This window comes from Bufo bufo, chromosome 4 (assembly GCF_905171765.1).
Source record: "Bufo bufo chromosome 4, aBufBuf1.1, whole genome shotgun sequence".
Classification (NCBI taxonomy): domain Eukaryota; kingdom Metazoa; phylum Chordata; class Amphibia; order Anura; family Bufonidae; genus Bufo; species Bufo bufo.
This window is the reverse complement of record NC_053392.1, coordinates 121,854,258-121,868,552: the sequence shown is the minus strand read 5'-3', so window position 1 is coordinate 121,868,552 and position 14,295 is coordinate 121,854,258. Positions and strand designations below refer to the sequence as shown.

General features: G+C 43.8%; 1 protein-coding gene across 3 annotated transcripts in view; it reads right to left on the bottom strand.

The window, feature by feature from the left end:
* PID1 (phosphotyrosine interaction domain containing 1) overlaps positions 1–14,295 on the bottom strand; it is a 61,948-nt gene that overhangs the window by 22,180 nt on the left and 25,473 nt on the right. Inside the window, exons 2-3 of one of the 3 annotated variants that reach the window (XM_040427804.1) lie at positions 12,900–13,007; positions 10,532–10,678 (exon numbers count right to left, since the gene is read on the bottom strand). The exons of 1 other annotated variant lie outside the window; for it this stretch is intronic. In XM_040427804.1, coding sequence (XP_040283738.1) covers positions 10,532–10,666 — 135 coding nt within the window. In that variant the 5' untranslated portion in view covers positions 10,667–10,678; positions 12,900–13,007. The remainder of the gene's footprint in view (positions 1–10,531; positions 10,679–12,899; positions 13,008–14,295) is intronic. One more of the 3 variants, XM_040427803.1, reaches the window with a different exon arrangement.

Genomic DNA, 14,295 nt, shown 5'->3' with positions numbered 1-14,295 from the left:
CCATTTTATTATGGATGAGGTTTATTGACGATTATATTCATCTTGTGGAGAGGTACAAAGAAAAAAATTCTCTGACTTTGTATCTAGGCTGAATGTAAATACTTTGGGCCTATATTTCACATCTGTGATTGATGAAAAACATCTGACTTTCTTGGATCTCTCGATTGAGATTGACCCCTCTGGGATATCTGAGAACAAAAGTGTTCCACAAACCCATGGCCACTAATGCACTCTTGAGGTGGGAAAGTGGACATCCACACCCACTTAAAGGGGTTGTCCGGGATCAAGATTTAAAAAAAAAAAAAAAACACAACAGTTAAATCCTTATTAATAGCAGTTTGAAGGTCCCCCCAATTTTTTTTTTTTAGGTATTTTTACACTTCAGCAGGGCTCCTACAGTCCCCCACTGATTGTTTACCTCTGTTTGTGTGCGGTAACTTCCTGCCTTGATGCTTTGCGTTGTTTCGAGTGTGTGCCTGCTCCTCCGTGCTGCCACCACCACTAATTCATATGCCGCCTCCTGCCGCAACTATTCCTCCGTCTTAGTCACGCCCCTAAACGCCTCCTTCCTTGCTAAGACTGTGCCCTGCCCGGTGAAGTCACCGGACCAGAGGGGCGTGGCTTAGCATGGTCTGTTGCCAGTTACTGCCCCTCCATGCGTTGGAATAATTAGAGGCCGACTGCGACGTCACCGGGCTCCTTGCGAAGCGGAAAAAGAGGCTTCGCTATGCAGAAAGGGACCCGGTACGTCACTGACGGTGATAGAAACTGCACTTCCGACTGAAAATTTGTGAAGTGAAAAAGGGCCATCAGAAATGTCTGGTAAGGGAAGGACAGGCATGAATGTAATATTTAGGGGACCATTGTACATGTACACCCATGTCCCCAATCCCAGACAACCCCTTTAAAAAAGAGGCATTCCTAAGGGGCAATACCTTAGAATGAGACGAAATTGCTCTCAGTGGTCTGATTTTAACCACTTCAGCCCCCAGTGCTTAAACACCCTGAAAGACCAGGCCACTTTTTACACTTCTGACCTACACTACTTTCACCGTTTATTGCTCGGTCATGCAACTTACCACCCAAATGAATTTTACCTCCTTTTCTTCTCACTAATAGAGCTTTCATTTGGTGGTATTTCATTGCTGCTGACATTTTTACTTTTTTTGTTATTAATCGAAATTTAACGATTTTTTTGCAAAAAAATGACATTTTTCACTTTCAGTTGTAAAATTTAGCAAAAAAAACGAGATCCATATAGAAATTTTGCTCTAAATTTATAGTTCTACATGTCTTTGATAAAAAAAAAATGTTTGGGTAAAAAAAAAATGGTTTGGGTAAAAGTTATAGCGTTTACAAACTATGGTACAAAAATGTGAATTTCCGCTTTTTGAAGCAGCTCTGACTTTCTGAGCACCTGTCATGTTTCCTGAGGTTCTACAATGGCCAGACAGTACAAACACCCCACAAATGACCCCATTTCGGAAAGTACACACCCTAAGGTATTCGCTGATGGGCATAGTGAGTTCATCGAACTTTTTATTTTTTGTCACAAGTTAGCGGAAAATGATGATTTTTTTTTTTTTTTTTTTTTTTCTTACAAAGTCTCATATTCCACTAACTTGTGACAAAAAATAAAAACTTCTATGAACTCACTATGCCCATCACGAAATACCTTGGGGTCTCTTCTTTCCAAAATGGGGTCACTTGTGGGGTAGTTATACTGCCCTGGCATTCTAGGGGCCCAAATGTGTGGTAAGGAGTTTGAAATCAAATTCTGAAAAAAATGACCTGTCAAATCCGAAAGGTGCTCTTTGGAATATGGGCCCCTTTGCCCACCTAGGCTGCAAAAAAGTGTCACACATCTGGTATCTCCGTACTCAGGAGAAGGTGGGGAATGTGTTTTGGGGTGTCATTTTATATATACCCATGCTGGGTGAGAGAAATATCTTGGCAAAAGACAACTTTTCCCATTTTTTTATACAAAGTTGGCATTTGACCAAGATATTTATCTCACCCAGCATGGGTATATATAAAATGACACCCCAAAACACATTCCCCACCTTCTCCTGAGTACGGAGATACCAGATGTGTGACACTTTTTTGCAGCCTAGGTGGGCAAAGGGGCCCATATTCCAAAGAGCACCTTTCGGATTTGACAGGTCATTTTTTTCAGAATTTGATTTCAAACTCCTTACCACACATTTGGGCCCCTAGAATGCCAGGGCAGTATAACTACCCCACAAGTGACCCCATTTTGGAAAGAAGACACCCCAAGGTATTCCGTGAGGGGCATGGCGAGTTCCTAGAATTTTTTATTTTTTGTCACAAGTTAGTGGAAAATGATGATTTATTTATTTATTTTTTCATACAAAGTCTCATATTCCACTAACTTGTGACAAAAAATAAAAACTTCCATGAACTCACTATGCCCATCAGCGAATACCTTGGGGTCTCTTCTTTCCAAAATGGGGTCACTTGTGGGGTAGTTATACTGCCCTGGCATTCTAGGGGCCCAAATGTGTGGTAAGGAGTTTGAAATCAAATTCAGTAAAAAATGACCTATGAAATCCAAAAGGTGCTCTTTGGAATGTGGGCCCCTTTGCCCACCTAGGCTGCAAAAAAGTGTCACACATCTGGTATCCCCGTACTCAGGAGAAGTTGAGGAATGTGTTTTAGGGTGTCTTTTTACATATACCCATGCTGGGTGAGATAAATATCTTGGTCAAATGCCAACTTTGTATAAAAAAATGGGAAAAGTTGTCTTTTGCCAAGATATTTCTCTCACCCAGCATGGGTATATGTAAAATGACACCCCAAAACACATTCCCCACCTTCTCCTGAGTACGGAGATACCAGATGTGTGACACTTTTTTGCAGCCTAGGTGGGCAAAGGGGCCCATATTCCAAAGAGCACCTTTCGGATTTGACAGGTCATTTTTTTCAGAATTTGATTTCAAACTCCTTACCACACATTTGGGCCCCTAGAATGCCAGGGCAGTATAACTACCCCACAAGTGACCCCATTTTGGAAAGAAGAGACCCCAAGGTATTCGCTGATGGGCATAGTGAGTTCATGGAAATTTTTATTTTTTGTCACAAGTTAGTGGAATATGAGACTTTGTATGAAAAAAAAAAAAAATAAAAAATCATCATTTTCCACTAACTTGTGACAAAAAATAAAAAATTCTAGGAACTTGCCATGCCCCTCACGGAATACCTTGGGGTGTCTTCTTTCCAAAATGGGGTCACTTGTGGGGTAGTTATACTGCCCTGGCATTTTCCAGGGGCCCTAATGTCTGGTAAGTAGGTAAATGACCTGTGAAATCCGAAAGGTGCTCTTTGGAATGTGGGCCCCTTTGCCCACCTAGGCTGCAAAAAAGTGTCACACATCTGGTATCTCCGTACTCAGGAGAAGGTGGGGAATGTGTTTTGGGGTGTCATTTTACATATACCCATGCTGGGTGAGAGAAATATCTTGGCAAAAGACAACTTTTCCCATTTTTTTTATACAAAGTTGGCATTTGACCAAGATATTTATCTCACCCAGCATGGGTATATGTAAAATGACACCCCAAAACATATTCCCCAACTTCTGCTGAATACGGAGATACCACATGTGTGACACTTTTTTGCAGCCTAGGTGGGCAAAGGTGCCCAAATTCCTTTTAGGAGGGCATTTTTAGACATTTGGATACCAGACTTCTTCTCACGCTTTGGGGCCCCTAAAATGCCAGGGCAGTATAAATACCCCACATGTGACCCCATTTTGGAAAGAAGACACCCCAAGGTATTCAATGAGGGGCATGGCGAGTTCATTGAAAAAAAAATTTTGGCACAAGTTAGCGGAAATAGATTTTTTTGATTTTGTTCTCACAAAGTCTCCCTTTCCGCTAACTTGGGACAAAAATTTCAATCTTTCATGGACTCAATATGCCCCTCAGCGAATACCTTGGGGTGTCTTCTTTCCAAAATGGTGTTATTTGTGGGGTGTTTGTACTGCCCTGGCATTTGAGGGTCTCCGCAATCATTACATGTATGCCCAGCATTAGGAGTTTCTGCTATTCTCCTTATATTGAGCATATGGGTAATGAGATTTTTTTTTTCCGTTCAGCCTCTGGGCTGAAAGAAAAAAATGAACGGCACAGATTTCTTCATTCGCATCGATCAATGTGGATGAAAAAATCTCTGCCAAAAAAAGAAAAAGGAGGGGAAAGGCGTCTGCCAGGACATAGGAGCTCCGCCCAACATCCATACCCACTTCAGCTCGTATGCCCTGGCAAACCAGATTTCTCCATTCACATCAATCGATGTGGATGAATAAATCATTGCCGGGATTTTTTTTTTTATATATACAAAGTGTTTGCCAAAGTATATGAACACCGCCACCTCCTCAGCTCATATGCCTCGGCAAACGTATCTTTTACTGCAGAGGAGAAATCTCGTCTTGCAGCGCCGTATACACCGACTTGCGTGTAATCTGACAGCAGCGCAATGCTTCTGTCCGAATGCACATCAGTGCTGCAGCTAGTCGATCGGTTGGTCCACCTGAAAGGTAAAAAAAACAAAACAAAAAAGAAAAAACCAGGCCGCAAAGCAATAACTTTATTAACTGTTGAACAGAACATAGAAACTTTTTTTAAACTTTTTTAACTGAACATTTAACTTTTTTACTTACCGGTATTTTTTTTTTTGTTTAGTTTTTTTTACCTTTTATAGAACAAACCTCTCCTTCCCCATGGGACAATGTGCAAAGCGCAAATCGCCCAAAGATGTGGCGAAGTACGTTATGCACTTTATCCCAGGTGAAAGGAGAGGTTTGCAGCAGCTGTGAGTGAATGGGCCCTAATAGCCCTGTGTGCCTGTCCTGGTGAGATGTGATCCCTATGCTAGGTGTACCTGTGTGTGGTACTTCCGGAAACACTCTCCATAGCATAGGGCAGGGTGGTCAGCACAGTCAGGACAGAAATAGCGGGTGTCACGCCTTATTCCACTCCTGCTACAGACACGACATCTTTTTCGGGGTGACGGTTGGGTTGAGGTACCAGGAACGACACTGGGGAAATGTCGCTCGTGTAGACGGCTAACTACACTGGTGGATGGGGCCACGGAACCTCCTGGGTAAAGGAGGTTCTCGATGATCTCTTCCTGGAATTTGAGGAAGGATCCTGTTCTCCCAGCCTTACTGTAGAGAACAAAACTATTGTAGAGCGCCAATTGAATTAAATATACAGACACCTTCTTATACCAGCGTCTGGTTCTGCGGGAAACTAAATACGGAGACAACATCTGGTCATTGAAGTCCACCCCTCCCATGAGCGCATTATAGTCGTGGACACAGAGGGGCTTTTCAATGACACGGGTTGCTCGCTCAATTTGGATTGTCGTGTCTGCGTGAATGGAGGAGAGCATGTAAACGTCACGCTTGTCTCTCCATTTCACCGCGAGCAGTTCTTCGTTACACAAGGCAGCCCTCTGCCCCCTTGCAAGACGGGTGGTTACAAGCCGTTGGGGGAAGCCCACGCGACTAGTTCGCGCGGTGCCACAGGCGCAAATCCGTTCTATAAACAAATGCCTAAAGAGGGCCACACTTGTGTAGAAATTGTCCACATAAAGATGGTACCCCTTGCCGAATAAGGGTGACACCAAGTCCCAGACTGTCTTCCCACTGCTCCCCAGGTAGTCAGGGCAACCGACCGGCTCCAGGGTCTGATCTTTTCCCTCATAGATCCGAAATTTGTGGGTATAGCCTGTGGCCCTTTCACAGAGCTTATACAATTTGACCCCATACCTGGCACGCTTGCTTGGGATGTATTGTTTGAAGCCAAGGCGCCCGGTAAAATGTATTAGGGACTCGTCTACGCAGATGTTTTGCTCAGGGGTATACAAATCTGCAAATTTCAGGTTGAAATGGTCTATGAGGGGCCGAATTTTGTGGAGCCGGTCAAAAGCAGGGTGGCCTCTGGGACGGGAGGTGGTATTGTCGCTAAAATGCAGAAAACGTAGGATGGTCTCAAATCGTGTCCTGGACATAGCAGCAGAGAACATGGGCATGTGATGAATTGGGTGCGTTGACCAATATGACCGCAATTCATGCTTTTTTGTCAGGCCCATGTTGAGGAGAAGGCCCAAAAAAATTTTAAGTTCGGAAACTTGGACTGGTTTCCACCGGAAAGGCTGGGCATAATAGCTTCCCGGGTTAGCGGTTATAAATTGTGTGGCATATTGGTTGGTCTCTGCCACGACTAAGTCCAAGAGCTCCGCAGTCAAGAACAGCTCAAAAAATCCCAGGGCCGAACCGATTTGAGCCGTCTCAACCCGAACTCCAGACTGGGCGGTGAAAGGGGGAACTACTGGTGCGGCTGAAGTTGGTGACTGCCAATCAGGATTTGCCAGCACCTCAGGGACTCTAGGGGCTCTACGGGCCTGTCTTTGCGGTGGCTGCGACGGGGTAACTATTGCACGTGCCACCGTACCAGCTTCAACTGCCCTTCTGGTGCTCGCTACTTCACCATGTTGTACGGCAGTGCTGGTACTAGGTCCAGGAAGGGCTGCGCTGCTGGTGTATGCCTCACCACGTGATCCGGCAGCGACAGCCCCACTCTGCTGCTCTTGAAGCGGATCCTGCGTAACCTGTGGTCTAGCGACATGGGGCCGGGTACGCCTGGTGCTGCCAGGGACCTCCACCTCCTCGTCCGAACTTTGGGTCAGAGAGCCACTGCTTTCCACAGGTTCATATTCTGACCCGCTAGATTCGTCAGATGAGGGTTCCCACTCCTCATCCGACTGGGTCAGAATCCTGTAGGCCTCTTCAGAAGAATACCCCCTGTTTGACATTTTGGACTACTAAATTTAGGGGTATTCCCTGAGACTACCCAAGAAAAAAAGCAAACCTGTCTTACAAAGGGGAGGCTAGCGAAGTACCGGAGGCTGCTGCGGTTGATAAAAAATATCAAAACTGATTTTTTTATCGCCGCAGTGCGTGTAAAATGAATGTGCAGTGATCAAAAAATAATAATTTTTTGTCACTGCGGTGGGGCGGGCGTGGGTGAACGCACGTGTGGGCGACCGATCAGGCCTGATCGGGCAAACACTGCGTTTTGGGTGGAGGGCAAACTAAAGTGACACTAATACTATTATAGATCTGACCGTGATCAGTTTTGATCACTTACAGATACTATAAAAGTACAAATGCTGATTAGCGATACGCTAAACAGCGAATAAAAGTGACTGCGGTGCGGTGGGGTGGGCGCTAACTGACGCTAACTACCTAACCAAGGGGCCTAAACTATCCCTAAAACCTAACAGCCAATACCAGTGAAAAAAAAAAAGTGACAGTTTACACTGATCACTTTTTTTCCTTTCACTAGTGATTGACAGGGGCGATCAAAGGGTTAATTGGGGTGCAGGTGGGTGATCTGGGGCTAAGGTGTAGTGTTGGTGCTACTCACAGTTCAGTCTGCTCCTGTGCTGGATCCAACCGACGAAAAGGACCAGCACAGGAGCAGACAAGCCATATAACAGATCATATTTACTAATATGATCTGTTATATGACTTTGGATTGGATTTTTTGAAAATCGCCAGCCTGCCAGCCAATGATCGTTGCTGGCAGGCTGGTGACGAAATACTTCTTTTAATTTTGCCGGCCCGCGATGCGCATGCGCGGGCCGGCTTTGAGCGAAATCTCGCGTCTCGCGAGATGACGCGTATATGCGTGACTCTGCGCAGCGCTGCCACCTCCGGAACGCAATCCTGCGTTAGGCGGTCCGGAGGTGGTTAAAGGTATCAGCGGATGACCTCCGGAAACGGTTTGTGGAGAGGGGTTACCCAAAAACCTGTCTTGAAGGAGGCCTATCAGTGTGCGGCTGCATGCGATAGGGAGAATCTCCTGCATCCCAAAAATAGGGTATCTGAGGATGCTCAACTACATATCATAGGGACCTATGACACAGCACACAAAGAGATACGTGCATTGTTGACTGAACACTGGGAAATTTTGAGAACGGACCCAGATGTTGGGCATCTAGTAGGAGGATATCCTACGATTACATATCGTCGTGGGGGGAATATAAAGGATAAGGTGGTCCATAGTGCATTCAATTCCCCTACCAATGAAACCTGGCTAGCGGCGAATATACCAAATGGCACATATAAATGTGGTAATTGCATAGCCTGCAAAGTGATCTTGAAGGGTGCATATTTTACTAGCTCGACCACAGGACATAGATTTAACATCAAATCCTTTATTAATTGCAAGACAGTAGGGTGGTGTACCTCGCAACCTGCATTTGTGAATCACAATATGTAGGGAAAACGAAGCGTCAATTTAGGAGACGCATAGGGGAGCATTTATTGAAGATCAGAAGTCATGGTGAGACCCCTATTGCGCTACATGTGGCAGCCAATCACCCCATGACAGACTGTTTTAAATTTCAGGGAATAGAACATGTGCGACAACCACTAGGGGGGGGGGGGGGGGGGGAGATGTGGACACACTCCTCCTCACAAAGGAAGCGCAGTGGATTTTCATGCTGAATACAGTGAAACCAAAGGGTCTTAATGATGCTATCTCATTCGCATGCTTTATTGAATGAATAGCGTTGCCCTTCACTACTCAGTGCATATAATACATCCTCTGCCTTCCCGTCTATCCTGTTTGTCCCCCCTAACTGTGATCTTCCTCTACCTGCCAGACAGAGACAGGAGCCAATTGGTTTCATTTCATTTCTAGTGGGAGAGGTAGTGACTGACATTTTTGCTTAATGTGGGTCACTGTCTATGGCAGGTATGGTTTGACCTGTTCCAATTTATAGACATCAGTTTTAATCCAGATCTGGAGACACTTCATGGGTCCCATGTCCCCGTTTAGTTATAACCCTAGAATTCGTCACCATAATACTTACTCCCCACTGCCAAAGCAAAGGATGACGGCAGGAGGAGGCGTGGCCGGCGGGAGCGGTTGGACGCCTATCAGAGGCTTGGCAGTGAGAGGGGAGGAGCCATCTCCATTTAACCAGCGCATACCGCGCTCTCGCCACGGCCACTATAGTGCCGGGAGGCTCGTTGTTTGCTGCACGCACGCCATCAGGTGTGCAGCGTCTATAATCAAGTTACATAGTCAGCAATTAGATCAAGTGTACTGGCGTGATTGCTGCGTACCCACCATCAGGGTCACAGTGTATAGTCTCGGCCGGACACTTAGATCAATGCTCCTGATGAATCACCGACAGAAGTCGGAAGGGAAACGCATCTAGCATTAGCACTGCAGGATATATTTGATACATGCAGTTCACCGTATCAGCCTATATTTGTGGAGATTATTTTTTAATAAAATGAAATAGTGTTTTTAACGTACTTTATTTAGGCAGTAAACACTACACTCATCATTTAACTTTAAATGCAAGTCCCAGGTTTGGCACTCAAAAGGATCCTCCACTAAAGATGGCAAAAGAAAAAGAAAAAAAAGAAAAAGAAAAAGAAAAAAAAAAAAGAAATGGATAAGCATGGTGGCTCAGTGGTTAGCGCTGGAGTTCTGGGTTCAAATCCAACCAAGGACAACATCTGCATGGAGTTTGTACGTTCGCCCCGTGTTTGCGTGGGTTTCCTCCCACACTTCGAAGACATACTGATAGGGACCTTAGATTGTGAGCCCCATCGGGGACAGTGTGATGCTTATATCTGTAAAGCGCTGCGGAATGTGTCAGCGCTATATACATGCGTATAATAAATAAAATAAGCTGCTGCCAAAAAGCTTCTTACAGCACTTATCACAAGTTAAAAAAAAAAAAAAATGGATATACTGAAATCAACAGATCTAATCCATGTGCCACCGTATACACTGGATTATAGGCTTTAGAGCCACAAAAGAAAGACCATAAGTTGTACAAAATTGCAACCCTACAAGAAGCAGATTTTGGAGCAGATCAGTTGTTAAATGGGTTGTACACAGCTACTCTCTATGTGACATATTGTGGATCAGTCCTATTCTCTCTGGTGGTAAACTGCAATAACAGACACAGCTCATGGGCAGGAGTGGTGTGGTTTTTGGAGGAAAGTAGCCATGTATATCTAATCATTTAGAACCCTGTTTCAAGTTTTACCCTATTATTTCCTACTAATGATATCTCAGGTGTGTTCAGTCATGCCATCAATGTTTACAATGCATGAGCTATATACTTGTTCTGCATACCTTGAAGATGTCAGGGGCAATGTTCACCATTATGAACACCAGTTGAGGTTGTGGAACATTGGGTAGTGGCCAACTTAAAAATTTCTGTACCAAGTTTCACAAAGAAACTGCATTTTGTTTGCTCATCCTACATCTGTATAGGCTTTAGATCATCTCTACCTGGCATTGGGTAGTGCCTAGTTTCTAAGCATGGTATTGGTAAAAACAAAGCCAATCCAGTGAGGGGACTCCATTCATACAGATGGAGAAACCTGGCAGAGACTTTACAAAAAAAACATAAGACGCACATCTCCAACCTGTCAGTATAGGTCAAGAACTTTTGGGTGTTAATAGCATGATACCTTGCATCCCGCTTGCGGCCGGGGCTTCATGAGCGGAGTCGTGGTACAAAGTTCAATAGCTTCTGGCTCATGGAAGATTACAGCCGGCAGAGGCTCCTTACGAAGGGTTAACACGTTCAGCTTTGACTTTATCATGGTCTGGAAGTGCTAGGAAGAAAACAAGAAGTATTTAACACAAGGCTTGGATTAGTGGCAAACAACCGAAAGAAGGAAGTCCTGAAAAAGCTTATTAAGTAAACAATAGCCCCCTTCAAACAGTCTTATTACGCACTTAGCATGATGTGATAATCAATGCACAGAGCAAATAAACAGCAACATGTGGCTTTTCTTATGCAAGCAAAGGGATCTATTCATAGGGAGCATTAGGTAAACATTTCTGGTAATGCACAGCTCACCAATCTCTTTACCCAAGGACACACTTACCATAAAAGAGCAATGATAACAAATTAACCATGTATTCCTGGGCCAAAAAACAATTCTGCTTTTTTACAACAATCATCTGAAAAATGACTCAACTTTCAGGTTGTGCAATCTACCTTTGAAGTCCTAGTGAGCCTAAGTTTATATGATCCTGCTCTTAGTATTTTGCCTGACAGATGTCTAGATCCATAAAAACCACATGAACCCTAGGATGTTAATTTAGGTACCTTATACAATCATATTTTACACTGATTACAGGTGTGGTCTGATTAGACACAGTCTTGTGTAAATGTGCTTCCCCCGCTGCCCTATAAAAAGGCTCCCAGAGATCATTGATGGCTAGACTTAGCAGAAGGAAATCTGGTGTCAAGGTGCCCAATAGATGTCCTGTCACTGACAGCCATCTACCGTCGCCATCTCCATCATGTACGGGAAACCTGGACTGTGTGGGGATTCGCTCTGGTAGACAGGATAAACGGACGCAGTATAGAGGCAAAGACCAGTTTGTAACTCAAAAAATTTCAGTGTTTTATTCACACTTATGGCAACAAAACAGTACGACACTCCAAGTTTTGGTTTTCGTTCACACACCTGTTGTCCTAGGTGTTAGTTCACATCCGATCGGCATTGCTCAGGACAGAGCAGACCTCCCAAACTCAGGCCTCCAGCCTAGCACACGGCTCAGATCTCAATCCAGCGATTGCCAGAGGTAATTACCACCAGCTGACACTGCTGGCTGTTTGTTTTTTTTATATAGGCCAGTCAAGACTCAACCTGAAACGTGGGGTGTAGTTACCCACCCAGCACTTTGACTACTCCCAGTAAGATCCATCCCAGATCAGCTATTACAGCTATACTAAATAGCAAGCGGTCAAACAGCAACTGCTGCTGACACATGAAAACTGGCTCTTACTCCACCTAGGCCAGGAACCTCGGTGACACATACCTTCCGTCAACTATGGTCCCTTGTGCCTTCCTACAACCGTAACATTTTTAGTAATCAATCTACGTTCTTTTTGGAGTATCACGATGGTCGCATTCAAGTATGGAGGCCTTGTGGTAAGAGCTTCAATCCTGCCTTTGCTGTGGAGCAACACATTGCCCCAACTGCTGGTGTGAGGATCTGGGTAACCATCACATACAAAAGTCGGTCACGCCTAGTAGTCATATGAGGGACACTAATAGCTCAGAGATATGTGCAGGACATCCTGCCACCACATGTGTTGTCTCTTATGGTAGGGCTTACAATTGGTATTTTTACCAGGATAATGATCGCCCACACACAGCAAGGGTTTCCCAGGAATGTTTCTGCCAGATTTCATCCCTTCTTTGGCCTGCCAGTCACCAGATTTAATCGCCAATCAATTATCTATGGGATGAGCTGGGACGCCAGCTTTGACAGCCTACCATTGTGAAGGATCTACAGGCCCAGCTTCATCCTCTGTGGGCAAATGTGTTTGTGGATACCAAACAAGACCTGTATGACTATGCCCAATTGTATCTCAATCTTGTATCCAGGCTAGAAGCAGCCCAACAGAATTTTCCCCAATAATCTTATCCTTTTGTTCTAATAATGTAATATTTTACTTATAACATAATTAGAATCACACAAAATGTTTTATTTTATTCAGAATTCTTTGTTGGCACGTTATTTTTTATTTTTTTGCAACAAGCATAGGAAACCCGTCATCTGTTCCCAATAAAGAAAGTAGCATTCCATTGTATATTTAAGGTGCACTGCTTTCTGTTTGAAGTCTTCTTTTGAAAGCTTCTGGTTTTAAAATACAAAGATGAAATGTAATTTTTTTTTTTTTTTTACTGGGAGACGTTATCAAAGAATGCAATTACAGTATATCCAAAATTGGTTAAACCTAGAGCTTTAAAGCCTATGGACACCACTGACCAAAAAAACAAACAAAAAAACAAACAAAAATATGTTTGTGGTTACCTTCAGTTAAAAAGTTGCACAGGCTGCAATCTCCATTCTGCTTCAGATCTCCTGATTTTCAGTTTGTAACCTGCTTCAAGTTCCAACCCTTTCTCATGCGGACAAGTCCTTCAAAGTATTAAATGCTGGATGAGTGGTTTGTGTGTCCAGGAAGCTGTTGCCTTCAGTAGCTCTCATGTATCAGCAAAGTTTCATTACTGGGCTGGTTTCTTCTTCTCCTGCCCATGAGGAAGCTCTTCTCTACTGTGTGTCTGCGACAGGTGCTTCTCTCTATTCTTGCGCACAGCCTATGTGATTCCCCCCTCTTCCTGTAGAGTATGTTCCTCCCTACCTATAGTCTGATACAGTGCGACTTGAATGTATGGCTCTCAAAGAAGGCTTGGATGCTTGCCTCTCTTTCCACACTCTGATCTTCTGTGTACAATTTTGTCTCCCCCCCTTCCGGATTCTATCTCTAACACTGTGGGAAAGGAAGGCAGGAGCAGTGTGCTGTTGAATCTATGTCAGAAGCAACACATTCAGCTATGTGAAGGAATTCCACACACTATGCAGCAACAAAATGGTAAGATTTTAATGAAGGCTATTCAGAAAGAGGTTTAATTTTTCATTTAAGAGGCAAATAAAACAATAAAAAAATATTTCACTCTGTAATGAGGTCAAGAGCCTTTAAACTAAAGCGATATGAAGCATGTATTCCTGTCCAATTCCAATGTTTACATAATCTACTAACGAAGATCAGAAATTAAAATTTCTATCGCTCTGCCCGGTCCAGATTGAACTCCATCCCACAAGATTTTTCATTGACACCAATCTGAGGAAGAAGTAGGTAAAAAAACAAAACAAAAAATATTCCATCTTCATGATTAGGTGACAAGATGACTACAAAGTCTACATTCACTCCTCGGCTCACATGTAAAATACACAGCAGATTAAAAGGTTACTGCCACATTAGAACGGTGCTTCAGGAAAGGTGACTCAGGGTATAAGAGGTATGGAAACCTCATCATGTCTGGACAGCAAAAAGAATTATAAGCGTCCAAAAAGAAAATGTAAGCAGGTCCCTGGAATCTGGACAATATTCCACAAACGATCACCGAATGCAAACGAAGCCAATGCAAAAAAGGAAAAACATACAAGCTGCATGGATATTATGTGCATAAGTTTTGTACCGACCTAGATAAAAAAAATAAAATAAAAAAAATTAAAAAAATAAAAAATGCAAAAGAGTAGTAAGGAAATCCAGAAAGATTAACACTTACTTTCTAACCGTTAACAAGCTCTCTGCACAATATAACACATACTAGAATAGACTAAGGCCTCATGCACACAACCGTTGTGTGCATCCGCGGCCGTTGTTCCGTTTTTTTTCGCGGACCCATTGACTTTCAATGGGTCC